At 43.5% G+C, this 19314-nt stretch overlaps 1 protein-coding gene across 1 annotated transcript in view; it reads right to left on the reverse strand.

Annotated features, from left to right (window-relative positions):
• Nucleotides 1–19314, reverse strand: part of LOC134538995 (zwei Ig domain protein zig-8-like) — a 35465-nt gene that overhangs the window by 7286 nt on the left and 8865 nt on the right. Inside the window, exons 2-3 of the mRNA XM_063380657.1 lie at nt 10114–10259; nt 2563–2773 (exon numbers count right to left, since the gene is read on the reverse strand). Coding sequence (XP_063236727.1) covers nt 2563–2773; nt 10114–10259 — 357 coding nt within the window. The remainder of the gene's footprint in view (nt 1–2562; nt 2774–10113; nt 10260–19314) is intronic.

The raw sequence follows: 19314 nt of genomic DNA on the forward strand, positions 1-19314 counted from the left end.
GAACATGTTTCGTTCGAGGCCATTTCCCATTTAACTTAAACAGGTTGGCAAAGTAGTTCAGATCGACATATCTTCTACATTAGCCTCTGATTGGCTGTTTAGAATATAAACAGTCTTTTGCAGAAATTCAAGATGTAAAGTGTTTCTGGCACAAGTTCGAGTAATATTTTACCGAATGCAACAAAAAAATCAACAGATAATTATATATATATATATATTTTAATTGATCCTGACCTTAATTTTCTTAAAACTTAGATAGGTACTTTCGCTCAAAAATAATAAAAAATAAGTTTAAAAATTTTACTGTGCATGTTGTTTGCATTCCCGATTTGTAAAAAAATATTGAGCAATATGTAAACACATTCCATTTCTGCTGATAATGCTGTATAAACAAGTGAGAAAATCCCGCGTTTTCTGGATACAACACAGTCATTCGTTGACAGTAGACAATCGGTTTTAGAGCTAAACACACTTCAGCAACTACCGTGTAACCGTACACTTTCGCGTTTGTAAACGTGTTTACTTAAACATGTTCACCTGAAGTAGTTCAGGGTCCCGTGTAACCGCGCCCTAAGACTGCAAGTATCCGCTCTACCACTCTGGTTCTGGGGTAGAGCGCCTGCCTTGTTACTTGTAGGACCCGGGTTCGCGCCCCGGCTCCTCCAAGGCGGATTGCCCAGATGAAATGGTGGCATTTTCTCTGGTAGGAATACGATCCCTTGTAACACGTTAGGCTACCAAAGAAACGGTGGGTGGAACAGAAAAAAACCTTCCCGGTGTCTTCCATACGGTGGCCATTCCGGGGGTTTCTCCGGGGGAACGGAGTTTTGCAAAAATATATTTTTTTAGGTTTTGTAACTGTAGCATTATCATGAATAAATCTCAAACAAACATTTAAAACATTTTAAAAAAATGTTTGGTTTTGTACATAAAATATTTGAATTAAGATTGTATCAGTCAGTAAGTGGTTGTGTGTTCAACCATTTATCGGTATATATTTTCTTTCAGTATTATTTTAGTTATAACTATTGACCAACACCTTTGTAATGAAGTGTTTTAAAAGTTTTTGGCGAAATTTTTTTTATAAAGGCACATGAATTTTATTCCTAAAATATTATTTCTGAAAAACCACATAGTTTTCAACAGGTCGTGCGCGTGATCTGCAAGGCGCTCGTTTCATTTTTTTTTATTGGGAACCTAGTCATAGTCATAGCATTGAGTTGCGATTCTATCTTCCTTGGCTGTGTGTTTCCAGAGCCCTAACCTCGCTAGCCGTTGTTCCAGGCCGGCCAACTGCGGGCTGGAAGGGGCTGAATCACCGCTCGAGGTATGAATAGGTCGTCCGTTAATTTATCGTCGCGGCTAGAAAGGGGGAGAGGGGTTACTCCCCCTCACTTCCCCTCCTCCGACCGTGCAACAGAATGCCCGCGACGCCCTCGCCAACATTACAGCGATAAATACCGCGCGAAACTGGCCGCATTTCCCACGCTGCGGGCGGGATTTCCCCCCACTCACTCCCTCTTTTTCATTTGTTTTTATTTTTGCGGCCATGAATTTGTCGGCCCCAAAACACGCAGTTCATATGTTTAAAATATGGACACCGCGACCAGAGCCGGATTTCACATCGGCGATTATTGGCAGTACTTTTGCGTGCAAAGCCGCGGGCATTCGCTGGTTGTAACTCACGCAACAATGATCAGTCCCCGCAGACAATCACCGCGCGACCGGTGTGAGTGCGCGGGAACATTAAAGTAGGCTGTTTTTGCGGCGTGCGTAGACAACTTACGTCTCATTTAGTATCGTATCGTGGACAATTTATAATATTAATGTACGTAACTTTTCTTTGGTGTGTAAACATTTGGTAGGAGTAATTTCATGAAAAATGGAACGGAAATGTGACACAAAGATGGCGGACCCACGCTTAGCAATATAAACCCGTGTGTGGACACTTTCGTTAACATTAGGGTACATACCAAATGTGCCATAACTTAGAATTCTTGAAATAAAAAAAAAAAACATATTACTTGGAAAATCATAAGTTAAAACGCATGTAACTTAGGAACACACAACACTGAAACACGCAACTTAAAAAAATAACTTCGAACTATCACAACTTAAAAACACACAACTTAGAACTGTCGTAACTTATAAACACGTAATTCAGAAACACACAACGCCGAAAAACACATACTTAGAACAGTCATAACTTAGAACTATCCCAACTTAGAGACAAGCAACTTATAACTGTCAAACACGTAACTTATAAACACACAACTTTGAACAGTAAAAATTAGGAAAAAAATAATAACTACACCAACGTAGAAACACGCAACTTATAGCTGTCATAACTAATAAACACATATCTTAGAAACACACAACGCCGAAACACACACAGAACATTCATAACTAAGAAATAAATAATAAGAACTATCCAACGTAGAAACACAACGTCCAAAACACACAATTTAGAAACGTCATAACTTGGTACTGCCAAAACTTGTGTGTTTCCAAGCGGCGTGTCTCCGAGCTAGGACAGACACCACGGGCCTCGAAGGGACTCACCCACGACGCGCAGCTGGAAGGCCAGGCTGATCTTGGGCTCGGTGTTCACCTGGCACTCGTACACCCCGGAGTCGCGCAGCTGCGGGTACCTCAGCTGCAGGGTCCACGTGTCGGAGCCGCGGGGGCGCACCGCCTGGAAGCGCTCGTCGCTCGTGTAGGTGAGCAGGCCGACGGTGAGGATGTGCAGGTCCCTCTGCCTGATCCACGACACCTGCAGGCCGAGCGGTCACCGTCCGTCCTCACGGCGCGGTCCTGCTGCTGGGCTCTGGGCCGTCCGCCATCTTGCATTCCGCCATTTTGTTTCCCCCCGCCATTTTGTTTTCCCCCCGCCATTTTGTTTTCCCCCCGCCATTTTGTTCCCCCGCCTTTTTCTTTATCCGCCATTTTGTTTTTCCACCATTTTGTTTTCCCGCTATTTAGTTCCCCCGCCATTTTGTTTTCCCACCATTTTCTATCCCCGCCATTTTGGTTTTTCCACCATTTTGTTTTACCCGCTATTTAGTTTCCCCGCCATTTTGTTTTCCCGCCATTTTGTTTTACCACCATATTGTTTTTCCCGCTATTTAGTTTCCCCCGCACTTTTTTTTCTCGCTATTTTGTTTTTTCCCGCCATTTTGTTGCACCTCACCCGGAACCCAGTAGCAGGACCGACATTAGTATACTACCATCATTAAAAAGAATGTTCACGTTATAATATTTAATAGTATCGATTTTCAATAGTTGTGGAGTGTTGGTTCAAGGTCACCCTTAACAGTTTTATATGAAGCACATGCGCGAATACTGCTTTGTTTTTTTTCTCTCTCTCTCGATTGCAGCACGAAAGAATGGCTCTTTCCCCGATTATCAAAGGGTGGACCTGTAAACTTTATTTGTGCAACCAGGATGGAGTCCCTTCCCAACAAGTGCTGTCAGTAGTAATTATTGTTTTTTTGGACGATATTTTGGGTGAATATCGACAAAATGTGACCAAGCCTATCGTTATCATCGCAAACCCAGGTTCCCAGCTTGTTTGGGAACGCACCCGTCCCTACGCCAGCCATGGAGGCGCACTCACGTGCTCACACTCCGGGACGACTTGGCACGCCAAAATAGAATGGCGAGTTCCGTTTCAAGCTCGGCCGGAATAATTAATGATGACGACTGTTGCCACATCGGATTGATCAAATCCACACATTTTCCCCCTCCCTCCCCTTTTCACCCAATCACGGCCCGAAACACGCTTCGTGTTGGCGGGTTCAATTTGTTGACAAACCCGTTAACTTCGTTACTGCGGTCATCGCAAATATAGAACTTTCGGGCCTCGGAAACAAATTGAGTTTTTTTTTTTATTCGTCGACGTGCTTTGCCGCGTACTAGGGCCAAATATTGTGGAAGACAATATCGGAAACTCAGGGCTGCTACAGCGCTCCTAGCGGCGTGAGCTCTATGCACACGCGTGAAATAAGAATTTGTGTAGGTACGTTTTAATCAGAGATGAGGGAAATATACAGATGGGACATAAGGTCCGATTCTAGACGAGGGGGGGGGGGGGGAGGGTTGAAGCCAAAAGGGGAGGGGAAGATCAGTGTACTACACCTACAAATATGGCAGCCATTTGTTTACAAATATACCATCTGTACCTATATTGGAGGGTAAATTGGAGAAAAATGAAATCTCATGTCATTACACTTGTATTATGAAAAATCTTTTCGGACTTTTAATATGTAGGCCTATATATAAACATATTAACCAGTAATATTTTTATTTTATTTCTTCTGAACAACTACAGTCGTTAATAAAAGCAGAAACACACACACACACACACACACACATATATATATATATATAAACAAATGTCCACCATATTGGTATGTGAAATTAATAAATAAATTGAAAAAAGAAAAAAACTGCTTCACGTCTAACGACTAATGCTCCATCTGTGTCCTTTCTTAATCTCTGGTTTTAATGGATGACTTATTAGGCCATGGAGGGGAAAAGTAACACCTCCATGACTTAGGCACGTTTTTTAATCTAAATTCTTGAGGGGGGGGGGGGGAATCTTCTTGTAATGAAAAGAATACTGTTATGTATTTTTCGTATGCCTGAATATTAATTCATGTTTCAAAATAATTTATATAAAATAAGCAGCAATTTAAGTGAAATGAAAGCTTTAATATATTGTACTAACAAAATTGTTTGCATGGCTAGGGGCATCGCTTGTCTCGCGGAGGTATGTAATGGTTAGAGACCGGAAAAATTCGCGGATTTATTTCGTGACAGTCTAGAATCCAAAAACGTTTGCATTTTTACCGCATCAGTGATTGGGCCACAGTTTATCTGAATGACACTAGGCCAGTGCAAAACCTTTAACAAAAAAAAGTATCGAATCACTAGCGTCCCAGTTAACAGGTGTCACGAGTCAGTAGCCAATGAGCAAATGTTATTTTCTCGCGTGTATAGAGGATCATGGAGTCTATCCTACAGGTAATTGAAATCGCGAATTTTTCCTGTCTCTTGTCATGGCAGCTACATTAGCCGCCATATTGGGTTCTGTCTTCTGTGTGCATCGTGCAATTTTTCACTTGCTAATAATGTTCCAACCACTTGTCATTTCCATTAGCTGTGATATCCGGTCACATCCTGGTGCTTAGAGTTCTGTGGAACCTTTCAACTACTACTAAACGTAGAGTAGTGTTTGATTCCATGTTTCGTCAAATCCTCGATGGCCGCATTGCAGATTCATTTGTAAGATTTGTTCGCAAAAAAAAAAATCTGTACTTTTAAAAAATATTCATCTGGCAACCAGTTGCCAAGAAATTGTTTGTAATACTATAAGAAAGATATTGTACGTTTGTACAACACATGACTATGGTTATTTTTGCATGTACGAAATACGTTTTTCGAGATAATACTGAATATTTCGTACGAAAATTGGCGCATATTTTTTATATTAAAGTTTATGTTCCATTCTAGCATAATTTTTTAAACTATGGAAAAGATAATCAAATGTTAAACAATTTTACTTTATTTTGTTGTATCGTGCTTATTACGCGGAAAGCTATAAAGGGAACGGTTTACAAATAACTTTAACTATTGGAAGTACTGGGACAACACAAAGCATAAATGCCCGGGTAATAATCTGAACACAGTATTACTGCGAACACCATTTTGTAGTGATACAGTCGTTTTCATGTAAATGTACAAATGTACAAATATATTTCTGTTTTAATTATGTATGGATCTATCGCACAAAATGTCTGCCTTGGATTCGGGTACATCAAGAGCTTTCATAGATTTTACAACGTGAACTGGCCGTACACGTCGATGAATCTCAATATGTATTACTTGAATCCTTCATTCATACGGGCGTATTAATTCAACTCAACAAGGTCTGCCAGGAATAAATCATAAAATTCACTCACTATAACTTTGCGACGGTTTTTTTTTTTTTTTGCAAATTGCAAGAGCGCAAACTTCCAGAGAAATTCCAGTTTGACCCAGTTCTTCAAGTAGGCTATAGTGACTATCTCATTCTTGTGTGAAAAGTTCCCTGCATTTATTGAAGCCAGCTACAGTCTGGCTATCGAGTATTTCCTTTGGGTCATCCCAATAAACGTAGTCCAAGTCCTGGCCACTATTAAACACATTTTAATTTTTACCGGGTTCGATCCAAGGACTCCGTAAACGATGTCGTAAGCAAGATTTAGCGTTTAACTATTTTATAAATTATACTACTTTCTACGTTGTTATTATCTTTTTTATGGTGACGGTGTCACAATCCAATATGGCGGGAAATAGAATTTTCTGAAATTAAATTGGTGGAATTTTATAGAATCTGAGATGGCGGGATATTCCATAATCCAAGATGGTTGTTTAGTTTTGGCGGCCGAGGTCATCAGAGATTTATGTTCTAGAGCCCCGTCTGCGCGAAGTGGCGTAACTAGGACGCCATTTTTCTCGCAGTCGAGGAATTTCCGATGACGCGACTCTTCCAAGGGCTGCGAGACCTTTTTTTCCCGGGGGCCGGGCTGAGAGGTGAGCGAGTGGGTTCCGTGTGACCTGCGACGGCAAAAAGGTGATCCTTTTTGGCGAGCGATGACGGGCGACGAGCGACTGGCTTCGCGCGTGAAGACTGGTGCATCGGGGTGGTGTTGTGTGCGCGGCGGACGGGTGAGTGGTGCGAGGCAGTGTGCTGGGACCGAGGTGCGCGAACCACAGAGAGAGAGAGAGAGAGAGAGAGAGAGAGAGAGAGAGAGAGAGAGAGAGAGAGAGCCACTGGTGGGAAGAGGAAGAAGTGGACTTAATTGAAACTGTGATTAAAATTGTGGACATAATTTTAGATTGACGTAATTTAATCAATAGTGTAAATATTAGCTGGTGAAATGCAATTAACTGATTGGGCTATAGCCTACCGGACCTGTTTTCCCCACTCGTGAAATGAAAAAAAAAAAATCTGTTTACGACAGAACGGGCCATTGTCCGCAGAGATCAACAGTCGGCTGACTGTCACAGTGTTTGACTCCACCTCTCCTGGTCGAGTTTGCTGGCTCTCCTCGTGTCCACTCGAGCGCTTCGCCACCCGCCGTGCCCGTCATGAAAATAATAATTTATATTTAGAGACCGGAAAAATTCGCGATTTCAATTACCTGTAGGATACTCCATGATCCTCTACGCACGCGGGGAAATTACATCTGCTCATTGGCTACTGACTCGTGACACCTGTTTAACTGGGACGCTAGTGATTCGATACTTCTTTTGTTGAAAGGTTTTTCACTGGCCGAGTGTCATTCAGATAAACTGTGGCCCAATCACTGATGCGGTTAAAAGGCAAACGTTTTTGGATTCTAGACTATCACGAAACGAATCCGCGAATTTTTCCGGTCTCAATTTATATTTTATCGTGGCACGTGAACACGGAACCTGCGGCTGCAACCATTTATTTCAATTAATTTTATTTATTTGTAACATGCCTACCGACAGTTTTAAAATATAAGAGTTAGGCACAAAATAAAGACAAAAACACGACACAAATAAATACGCAATACGCAAAGGACACAGCCACAAAATGACACAACATACACAAATATAGATCAAACTAAAAGATTAAAATTTGCCAAAAACAACGTCAGAGTGAATCGCTTAAAAAAAAAAAAAAAAAAGCAGTACAAAATAAATTTTACAAATAATGATGTATGAATAAATAAATATGAGTTAAAGAACGTAAGACACATACGGCGCCTACATGACGGATACGTCAAATTAATGTACCACGGAATTGTAGTAGGTATTAAAAAAAAAACAGAAAAGTACGAAATACATTACATCAGATTACTTACAGAAACCATTTTTATCTTTCGTAATTTTGTTCGAAAACAACGAGTTATTTGCGAAGCTGTTGTGACCGACACAGTAAAAATACTTATCCGATAAATACTGTTAGTTACCTTAGTCGTTTAATTTAGACCATAATTAAAATTTACACCATATGTCCATATGATAAGTGAGCCACCAAACCGTGCTTTTTTGCGCGATATTATTTTTGTCAGTTAATCTGTTACGAGAACTTTAACACTTATAAGTACTTACTTATTAAATATAAATGACGCCACGCGCGAAGCCAGGGCGAGTCGCTAGTAATATATGAATTAATAGATACCGTAAAAATTCGCGGATTCATTTCGTGATAGGCTAGAATCCAAAAACGTTTGCCTTTTTACTGCATCATTGATTGGGCCACAGTTTATCTGAATGACACTCGGCCAGTGAACAAAACCTTCAACGAAAGAAGTATCGAATCAATAACGTCACAGTTAACAGGTGTCACGAGTCAGTAGCCAACGAGCAGATGTAATTTCCCCTCGTGCATAGAGGATCACGGAGTATATATCCTACAGGTCATTGAAATCGCGAATTTTATTTTTTTTTTGGTCTCTATGAATTAAACTTTTGAAAATTTAACCGGTCTATTTTGTTATTCAGAGACTGTCTTCAGGAGTGCAAGTGTGTGCTTCCGCTGGAAATAGTTCCGTAAACAAACACGCGGTGGTAACCGCGCGCCGACTAGACTCGAAGGCTATGGGACGACTCTCAGGGAAATTTTCATTAAAATTTCCCGACGCGGTTGTTCGCTGTGGGTTGACCGTACGAAGGGGGGGGGGGGGGAGGAAGTGATGAAGAGGGTAAACAGAACCAGGGTGCGAACTTCTGGCGCGGAAGAGAAGGAAGAGAGAGGAAGGAGGGGGTTGAATGTGTGTTCGTCGGTGGGGAAGGGGGACAGGAGAGGTATCAGTTCGCCAGGAATCAGTCTGTGGAGGAATATCGCCGGAAGTGTTTGCGTCGCCGCTCATGACAAATCGGTGGCTGGCAGGCGAATTTTAATGGAGTTGCCGAAATGTCTTCTGCGCAGTGGGTTTTTTTTTTTTTTGGAAGGGAAGGAGGAGGTGAAGTACTCTTTCAACCAACCAGCACCCACTCCCCTTTCCCCGCCCCTCTTCCTCCATGGCGGATGGTAATTGATAGCTTCACTTTAATTTAGTCGCATCCCACCCCCCTTTAACAACACTTCACTCACCCCTCTCAGCAGACATCTTCCCTAGTCATCTGCAGCTGACTGTCAGAAGCAGCGGTGAGGGTACGTCACGACCAATGCTGGGGGGGTGCGGGGTGGGAGGGGGGAGTAGCACCAGGAGCTGTGCTACTGTTACAATCTGTCTCACGCTCAGATTTCAGCACAGGGTAGATGGCACACACTGTTGCCAGATTGAAGCTACCCGGTTCGTTACGATTAAAATACTTATTTTGTGTACGATCAGTAATTATAAGACGTTTTAGTATCCACACGTTTTAAAAATTTTCGATTTGTTGATTTTATAAGACAATTAAATAGTGTATTTTGATAGTATTAATGTGTTTGCATATATTCTGAAAGAAAAAAAATTATATGAATTCTTAACATCAGTTATTCATTCACAGGGTAAACTATTTGAAACAGTTGGTCACTATTAATAACAAGGCATTATGTTTATAATGAGATTCTATCAAACAGAACCAAAAATTTTAAAATGAAATTAAATAAAAATACTTTATGAAAAGTTTGAAATCAAAATTGATTATTTCAACTGTGTTTCATTTGAAGAAAGAATTGAACACTATAATATGAGGCCCTTGATGAAATACAATATTATTTCCAAAATTCTCATTCAAAATTTTCCTTTTACAAAATAATTTGTTTAAGTACATTAAAAAAATTGAAACTACATTTTATAGCTGTGTCTAGAACTGTTTTGCTCTTTGGCGTACATCTGACAACATAGCACAGCGAGACAAAGGCAGCGCTAACAGCAGGTGTCGTTAATTTGAAAAGAGACGAAAAACGCTACTTCACTACACGAGTCTGTAAATAAAGTAAAAAAATCGGCTACGCTTTAAGTACTCGTTCGCGCGCTCAAAATGATTTTTGCTTGCCAATGTTTTGTTGTCTATAGATGGAAGCTTTCCTAACTCTGTGCCTCCGTTTTATATTCGCCGCACATTTCATACGATAAAATAAAATTGTGTCGTCCGGCCACTCACCGCCTTGTCCCCCAGCTGCTGCACGCGGCAGCGCAGGAAGGCCGTGCGACCCGCGGCCGCCGTCACCTCGCGGGCCACGTCCAGGTCGAAGTGGGGCGAGAGGCTGTCGTTCCCCGTCGACGGCAGGTCCTCCTCCCCGTCAGCACCTGCGCAGCGGGGAACTCGGTCCGGAGGTCCTCTGGGTCTCTAGACGAGGAACCCTCATCCAGAGAAGTACTGAACCGCAGCCAACCCCGCAGTTGATGCGCGCATCTCAAGCCGGCAGCCAACTATCAAGTTACATCTAGAGACCGGAAAAATTTCGCGGATTCATTTCGCGACAGTCTAGAATCCAAAAACGTTTGCCTTTTTACCGCATCAGTGATTGGGCCAAAGTTTATCTGAATGACACTCGGCCAATGGAAAAACCTTCAACAAAAGAAGTATCGAATCATTAACGTCCCAGTTAACATGTGTCGCGAGTCAGTAGCCAATGATCAAATGTAATTTCCCCGCGTGCATAGAGGATCGTGGAGTCTATCCTACAGGTCATTGAAATCGCGAATTTTTTCCGGTCTCTACTCATGACGTGTTTGACTCTCTGTGATTGGTGTTGTCACAATCGACGTGTACCTGAAATGAAACTCTGCCCAATCACGAGACACAGACGACGCTCCATTGTTGTAACTTTCAGCTGACCTCGGAATCTTTCCGCGAAATACGCGTGCCCCTGTCAGATTTTTTGGGAAACGAGTGCTCCGCGCGGTTGTTGGAGGCGTGTTTCTGGCCTGCAGGGTGGCCGAGGGGGGAGGGGGGGAGAGGACCCGGGAGCAGACGTGATCTGTATTCGCGCCAGGTTCGAAGCACCTCACACACGCACGAAGGGGTTGTATCGCCCAGACGAGGACGCGGAAGCCCTTGAGGGCGAAGAAAAGGGTCCCCCAAGGGTCTCGTCTGAACACGGGGGGGAGACTCACTCGTCGATGAAAAGACCCGGGATTGGAGCGACCTGATTGGCTGTTTGTTTCCCGGGGTGGCGCCTCTTCGTCGGCCGGACTCGACCTCCAGCTCGAAGAGATGGCGACCAGGGCTTTACTATCGATACAGCAGAACACCCGGAGAATTCAGCATCGATTCCCGGTTCTCTCGGTACTTTCGGGACTCGTCAACGACGGCATGAAATGTAATAATGTTCGCAGGCTTTCACGGCCATTGTCTGTAGTAGCTTGTGGCTTCTGTATTGTAGCCGCGTCCAAGGCGAGTAATTCACCCGACGTTTCGGTCGACATTGCAGTGCTCCCTGATGATGGCGACTGCAATGTCGACCGAAACGTCGGTGAATTTTTCGACCAAGGACACGGCTACAACCCATCAGAAGGATGGTTCTGGAAGAAGAGTTGGACAGAGTAGAAAAGAGTCTACCATGCGAGGGAATTGGGGGCTTGGACATTGCAGTCCGTAATCATTCGATTTGTACAGAGAAATATTTGAACTATCTAATGAAACGGCTGTGGTAAAAGTGATAAAGACTTGAAAAAAAATTACTAGACACTTGCTTTGGACGTGATTTTCGAACAAATTAACTTCATTAAAATACTGCCAGTCTTGTTAAAAATTCATTAAATATTCATTTTAGTTTTTTTTTTTTTAACTTCAATTCGCGTCGTTGTTACACGTTTCTGTTCCCGGACGAAATTACCCCTTCACGTGTACCGGGAGCTAAGATGCTGCACGTCAGGAATCATCCACAGAACGGATTGGCGCGTGTGCGTTGCTTCCCTTGGTTGGCGTGTGACGTGGAGTTGTTTGCTGAAGAAGCGCCTCGGGTGAGGTGTGGTTGAAGACGTAGTAATTAAAAGGAGGGTGGTGCGCGGGAAATATCGTGACGCGGTGTCATTAGGCCCAGGCCTAGAGCAGCGATCATTATCCCGGCGCGGAAATTAATTCCGGGGCCAACAAAGCGCGAGTAACGCTCGTTACAGCCGAATTACCCCCCCCCCCCTCCTTTTGGTCGCCTCGGCCTGGCTTCACTCTCAGCTCCTGCCGCCATTTTACAAACTCTCTCGCTGGCTCGGATGACCTCACCTGGGGTGCTGTCACAACTTAGTGTAACTTAAATAAACCAGGCAATAAATAAAACTAATAATAGTAAAACAAATTTAAAAAAAAAACTGAATTAATTAACACAAAACTTTCTAAAGCTATCACGATGGCTTTCGGCCCGCCTCTAATGGCCAATTAAAATATTTAAAAATTGGAAACAAAACTAAATTAAACATAAAAAAAATTACCAGTCATTTAATAACAAGTTCCGGGCTCACAAAGCTAAAATAAAAATAAATAATCTAGGGGTAGCAGACATACTACATTAGAAACACACAACTTAGAAACACACAAGCTAGAATCTTCTAAGTTATACCTGTTCTAAGTTGTGTGTTTTTAAGTTACTTGTTTCTAAGTTATGACAGTTCTAAGTTGTGATAGTTCTAAGTTATGACTTTCTGTGTAACGACGCATTTCTTAGTTGTGTGATTCTGCGTTGCGTGTTTCTAAGTTACGTGTTTCTAAGTTTATGATCGTTCTAAATTATGACAGTTCTAAGTTACGTGGATATTTTTTTCTAGGTTTCTAAGTTATGACTGTTCTAAGTTGTGTGTTTCTAAGTTATGTGTGGTTCCCACCTCACCTTTCCGTACAATAACGGACGTCTTGCAGCGAAGCGACCGCAGCTTTATCACCGGGCGAGCCAGGAAAACGGGAGGAGCCCTTCTCACCAATCCTACACGTAGTTAAGGCCCCCGCCCGCCCGCGCACACACGCGGTGCACAGGGCTTCAGGAAAAACAACGCGATTTCAAAACTACTAAAGATATCGTGGTGGGGTCTGTTTACGAAAAGCATTTAAGAGTTCGCTGAGGGCCAAAAAGTACTTTTGATTTCGGATTAAGTTTTTAAACTGTATTTTTAGAACACTTAAAATGGCTAAAACGCATGTTTTCGGAGTAATTTTTAGGCGTAAAACAACCGGTACAGATTCTTGAAAGCACTTAAGTTACTTTGCATTACACCTTTATCTTCATTTCTCGGCCTTATAATGTTACGGTCACCGCTCATGTGCACGACGAGAAGACTGCGCGCCAGTCCAGAGGCGACACCGCGCTAGAAGCACCAGCGAGCGTCGCGCTTATCATCCCGCCTCGCCGACACACATACACCCCTGACGAGGCGGGCCCCTTAACGCTCTTCGCTGAATCGCTGACTCGCTGACTCTGTGACACCAAAGATATGCGTATACCTCGGAGACAAGCGAATTAACTGTTTAATGATTTTTAACAAAATGGAAAGTATTTAATAAAATTTCGGTCGAAGGAAAAAAAAACCTGTAAAAAGCCCGGGTTTAGTAATTTTTTTTTCCAAGTATTCTTCACTTTTTTTTTCATTAAATAGTTAAAACATTCAGTCTGCTTATCAATTGATTCAATAGTCGACGTAGCTGCGGAAACTACGTGCGATCCGCGTCAAGAAAATGTATTTGGAAACACAAATTTTTACGTGTATTTCTCACGGCCGGCATTATTTTTAAGGTATTCGACGTTAATTTCGGTGTCCGAGTTTTGCGTTATAAGTAGAGACCGGAAAAATTCGCGGATTCATTTCACGACAGCCTAAAATTCATATAGTTGTACCTCAGTGCTGCCTCTGCTATTGGCTCACAACTCATCTGGATGACTCCGGCCCAGTGAGAAACACTCAACCGAAGCTGTATCGAATCACAGGCCACTACACTGGGACACCTTCACAAGACAGCAGCCGATGATAGGGTGACATTTGACCGAGTGTACGTATAACTATGAAGTTCATCCAAGAGGTCATTGAACCCGCGAATTTTTTCAGTCCCTAGTTATAAAGTCTATTTGCAAGATGAGAAAAAAATGAATTTTTTCTCGTCACGGAGGTTAGAATGTTAACACGTCTCTGGCGAGTAGCGAAAGGCTAGCTGTCTTTTTTTTCTTTTCCAAAATGTCCGTGTGTTACAAGTGACCACGCGACGTGGACTGCTCGAGTCGCACACAGAGCGCGGTTTCTCTCTCGACGCCTCTTCTTATCGCCAGAGGGACAACTCTCCGCTCCCGAGAAAGGCTTTTGAATTTTTATTTTTATTTTTCATTCTGCGCTGGTCCCTTTTAGGTGGAAGCGATACAGCTTCGAATGGTGATGGATGAAGCACCGGAGGGTGTGTGGGGTTGCTATCGCCGTAACTTGCCCTTCCACCTTGGGGGTGGGGGGGGGGGAGGCTTTTTTGACCGCGAGGTGATTCTTCTGGTCGCGGAAGACCTCCGCTGCTTCCCGCCCTAAAAAGGGCGCGCCATCAACATCGCCGCTGAAGGAATATCAATTTCCGGTCCGTGCGAAGCCCTGAGGTGCCCTCACCCCCAGGATATTAAAGAGCTTCTTCATGAGACCCGCGCATTCCCCTCGCTGTCCCCTCCTCCTCCTCCGCTGAGGACACTTCCTGTTTCTCCCCCGAGTCCTTCACCCCCAACTCTCCCCCACCCTTCACCCAACCCCGGAGAGCTATTTACCAGCCGGCAGGATACACAGCTCGAACTAGGGACTGGAAAAATTCGCGGTTTCAATGACCACTAGGATACACTACACGATTCTCTATGTACTCGGGGCAACTATCACCTGGTCATTGGCTACCGACTCGGGACAACCTGTTTACTGCGATTTAATTCTTTTGTTGAGTGTTTGCCATTGGCTCAGAGTCCTTCAGGTAAATTCGCGGTCCAATCACTGACACGCAGCATTAAGCTGAACGAGTTTGGATTTCGCAGCCTGTCTCGAAAGGGATCCGCGAATTTTTCCGGTCTCTATTTCGAACCAGCCTCTCCAGGACTATCAGGAACAACAGCTATGATGGACTACACAGTCCTCTGCATACACTCCAGTTTTTTATATATATAAAAATTGGTTGTCTGTAAAGTCGGTTTACGGACAATAGTTTAACGTGACAACGTCATAACAAAAAATTGATGAAATGATTGCATACTTTATGAATAAAATTGAATCATTTTTATTTTAATAATAAAAGAATAATTACTTGAAATTATACTAGTAATCAGATTTTTTAAATGCAAGAATAATTAACCTTTATTGCCGAAATTGTTGTTGTAATAAGCAAGGAAAACCACATTAACTTTTCACTTCACTTTATAAACAGTCGAGTGGAAGAGAGATAGATGCGGCGCAAGCGTACAATGAGCGTAACGGGACACAGCGTAACGGGACACTTTTTCGTGCGTGCAGCCGGCGTTCATCGATTTATTAGACGTCACGTCAAACAGAAATATTAACGTAAAATCACGGATATTTGTAAATTTTTATTTTTGCATTTAAATGAAAATCAACTGTATCACCACATAATAGTGTTCGCGGTCGTACTGGTTCTTATCCGTGCGTTTATGATTTGTATTGTCTCTGTTCCTCCAATAGCTGATCCGTTCCCTGAATGTCTTTCCAGTATTAACCGCGCACCATAATATGGGCATTTATAAAAATCAAATAAAGTCCAATAATTAAATATTTGACTATCTTGTCCGTGGTTTAGCAAAATTATGGTTGAATGAAACGTCAATCAAAAATTTAAAAATCATGCGGCAATTTTCGCAAGAAAAAAGTATTTCATACTTGCAAAATTAACCAGACCCATGTGTTGTACGATGTTACAATGTCTTTTTTGTAGTGTTTCAAACTATTTCTTGGCAATAGGTTTCCGAAGAAATCTTTTGTTGAAGTGCGGGAAAAACTTTTTTTCTGTGCACTCAGGCAAATGTCACCTGTTCATTGGCTGCTCGGCCGAGATCTGTCGATTCGATGCTTCCCCACTTTCTCGACAGGGCATACTTTTTTTTTTTACAAGATTTTACGTAATTTTGGTTTGTGAATACAGCTGTCGTTAACAGGAATTAGGAAGTGTGATTCAAGACTCGGTCTAACTGCGCTCACAAACTGCTGGTCAGACGTCACGGAATAATCATTCGGTAGTTAATATAGTTAAGGACTGGAAAAATTCGCGAGTTCAATGACCTCTAGGATGAACTTTATAGTTCTACATACACTCGGTCAAATTTCACCCTCTCATTGGCTGCTGTCTTGTGAAGGTGTCCCGATGTGGCGGCCTGTGATTCGATACAGCTTCGGTTGAGTGTTTCTCGCTGGCCCAGAGACGTCCAGGTGAGTTGTGAGCCAATAGCAGAGGCAGCACTGAGGTACAACTATCTGAATTTTAGGCTGTCGTGAAATGAATCCGCGAATTTTTCCGGTCTCTAAATATAGTTGATTACCAACACTGCCAACAGATGTGGATACATCGGCTGAAATTAACAGCAAAGATATGTATTGCAATTGTGACAATAGCTTCGCACAGGTGGTGCGCCTGGCCTGCTGTTGTGAACCCGGTCTGAGCGCAAGAGACAGACCACTGCAGGGCGAGGCACAGGCGAGCCGGCAACCATGGAGCGTCGCAGGCAGATGTGGCAACGCCGCGCCGTGCCCGAGCCGGCCAGCTGCGCTGAAATATGCAGGGGGCTCAGTGGTGCTAGTCCCAGCGCCGGTGATACTGATGGACCTGTGTCGATGTGGGGTGGGTGGGTGGTGGTGGTGGGGGAGATGTGTTGGCTGGATGTCATTCTCCCTCCACCCATTTCTCTTCGCCCGTGTCGACAAGAGATTAGCCCCCTATCCCCCCCTCCATACACATCCCCTAACCCTCAGCACAACGTTTCGCACTTTATTCTGCATTTCAATTCCTGCCGAGAGCGCGCGTGTGTGTTCGGCGACAGAAGACTACGAGAGCCGTTTTCTGACGTGATTTAAAATTGTTTCCAGCTCATGAAATCCACGCCTTCCCCCATCCACCCCCTCCCAAAATAACCCATCGTGATCCATCATCGCCAAGAATGCAGAAACATCGAATGATGATGTCACAAAATTTTTACTAGCTATCGTTTATAGGAAAGAAAACGGATGCGTTAAAATATAAAATTATGCGCCAGTTTTTCGTACATGCAAAAATGTGTTGTTCAACGTTACAATATCTTTCTTGCAGTATTACAAACAATTTCTTGGCAACTGGTTACCAAAAATTTTTTTATAATAGTACAGGAAATGTTATTTTCTGTTTAAGAACAAAACTCAGTCTCAAATCCAAAAAAAAAAAAAACAATAAAAAAAACCTTGGTCCGGATATTTTCTTCTACAGATTATGCTTGCCCCTTTTTTTCTCCGTCCCCGGCCAGAGAACAAACGGCTTACATAGGACTCGCTGCCCTTTAATTGGTTCCCAGAGTCGGGAGAGAGGGTGGAACAGGGGAGGGGGTAATGCTGCACTTTAAATGCGATCCGAGCCCAGAGCCCCTCACAGGATCGAGCTGATTGGTCCCCCTGGTATCTCCGCCGTCAGGCGCCCAACCACACTTGGCCTGCTAGTACAGCACGTCACGTGGTCGGCAGCTGTTCAGCTGATAGTCCCTTGGCTTGAGTCAGTTGCGCTACACTTGTACTTAGAGACCGGAAAAACTCGCGATTTCGATGACCTATAGGATATAGGCTACTCCATGATCTTCTATGCACGCGGGAAAATTACATCTGCTCATTAGCTACTGACTCGTGACACATGTTAACTGGGATGCTCGTGATTCGAAACTTCTTTTGTTAAAGGTATTTCATTGGCCGAGTATCATTCAGATGAACTGTGGCCCAATCACTGATGCAGTAAAAAGGCAAACTTTTTTGGATTCTAGACTATTGCGAAACGAATCCACGAATTTTTCCGTTCTCTACTTATACTTTCCCTAGAGTCGTACGACCGAAAATGTTAGTACCTATCGGTAGTTATCGGTAGTATGGGAACAATGGCTCACAGCTCTGAATCCAGAGATAGGCGGTGGCCATCTTCGATGACACTGACCTTTGACCTCGGCGGCCATCTTCCAGTTGCAACTTGGGTTGCATAATTTTCGGCCTGTATTTTGTAATCGAGTGTCCCACTCCTAAAAACGTTGAACTTTTCCTTTACGTTGGCATTACCATCGAACTACCCTGTCTTGATTGTCGCACGCGCTTTCCGTTACGGTGGCATCGCCATATTGTTTCTGTCTGCTGGAGGCAACCATCTTGGTGGCGGCAGCCATCTTGTTCTCATCCGACGATTGCCGCCGTGTTTTTTTTTATTGGTGTTGCTTCCCGAAAGTACGCTAGCGTCGCTCTTCCCCGCGCATGCAAGGTCGATGTTCTGTTTCCTACCAGCGTCGTTATGGAACTTACAGAACACAAAAATTTCCTTTAATGGGTCGCAATATCCATCTGTGACGTCAGAGATCTCTGCGAGAGAGATGACGCCGATGGTGGTGACGTCTGCGGTCTTTCAGCAGAAATGTTGCTGAGGGTGGATCGGAAGGGGGGGGGAGGGGTGTGATCCTTCACACGCTAGTTCACGATTCAGCGAAATGTGTTGGGATGTCACCCTCTCTTGAAGTTGACGAGCAAGTACCCTTCAATGGCGAACTGTCCAACGTCTGAAGTCCTGGCGGGACATTTAATTGCTCCTCTATGTGCAAGAAGTCCTGAGAGAAGCGGAATCCATAAGACAAAATGCTAAAATAATGTTCGCAGGCTTTCGCGGCCATTGTCTGAAGTAGCTTGGCTTCTTGGTTGTAGCCGTGTCCTTGGCGAATAATTCACCCGACGTTTCGGTCGACATCATCAGGGAGAAGTTACCTAAGAATCTTAGTAGGTAACTGCTCCCTGATGATGGCGACTGCGATGTCGACCGAAACGTCGGGTGAATTATTCGCCAAGGACACGGCTACAACCCAGAAGCCAAGCTACTTAAAATACTAAAATGTTGATCGGATTTTTTTTTGTTAATCTTATTATTATTTTTTTGTTATTTCAATTAAGAAATCGAAATTCTAAATTTTGGAGATAATATTTTTTTTTCCCGTGGCCCAACAACACGTTGACCATGACGAATGCGACCGAACGTGCGTCCTTTGTGACGTTGATGTCGGCGCTCTGTCGCCGGCGCAGGAGTGGTCACAGGCCTAGCAGCGGTCCGCTAATGGAGCGGCCGGTTGATAAGAGACCGGCGAAGAGCGCTATTGATTGGCCACGCCTGTCGGCCGGCCAATTAATTCGTCAGAGCGCGCTGCCGGAGTGC

The sequence above is a fragment of the Bacillus rossius genome, chromosome 14 (genome assembly GCF_032445375.1).
Source record: "Bacillus rossius redtenbacheri isolate Brsri chromosome 14, Brsri_v3, whole genome shotgun sequence".
Classification (NCBI taxonomy): Eukaryota; Metazoa; Arthropoda; class Insecta; order Phasmatodea; family Bacillidae; genus Bacillus; species Bacillus rossius.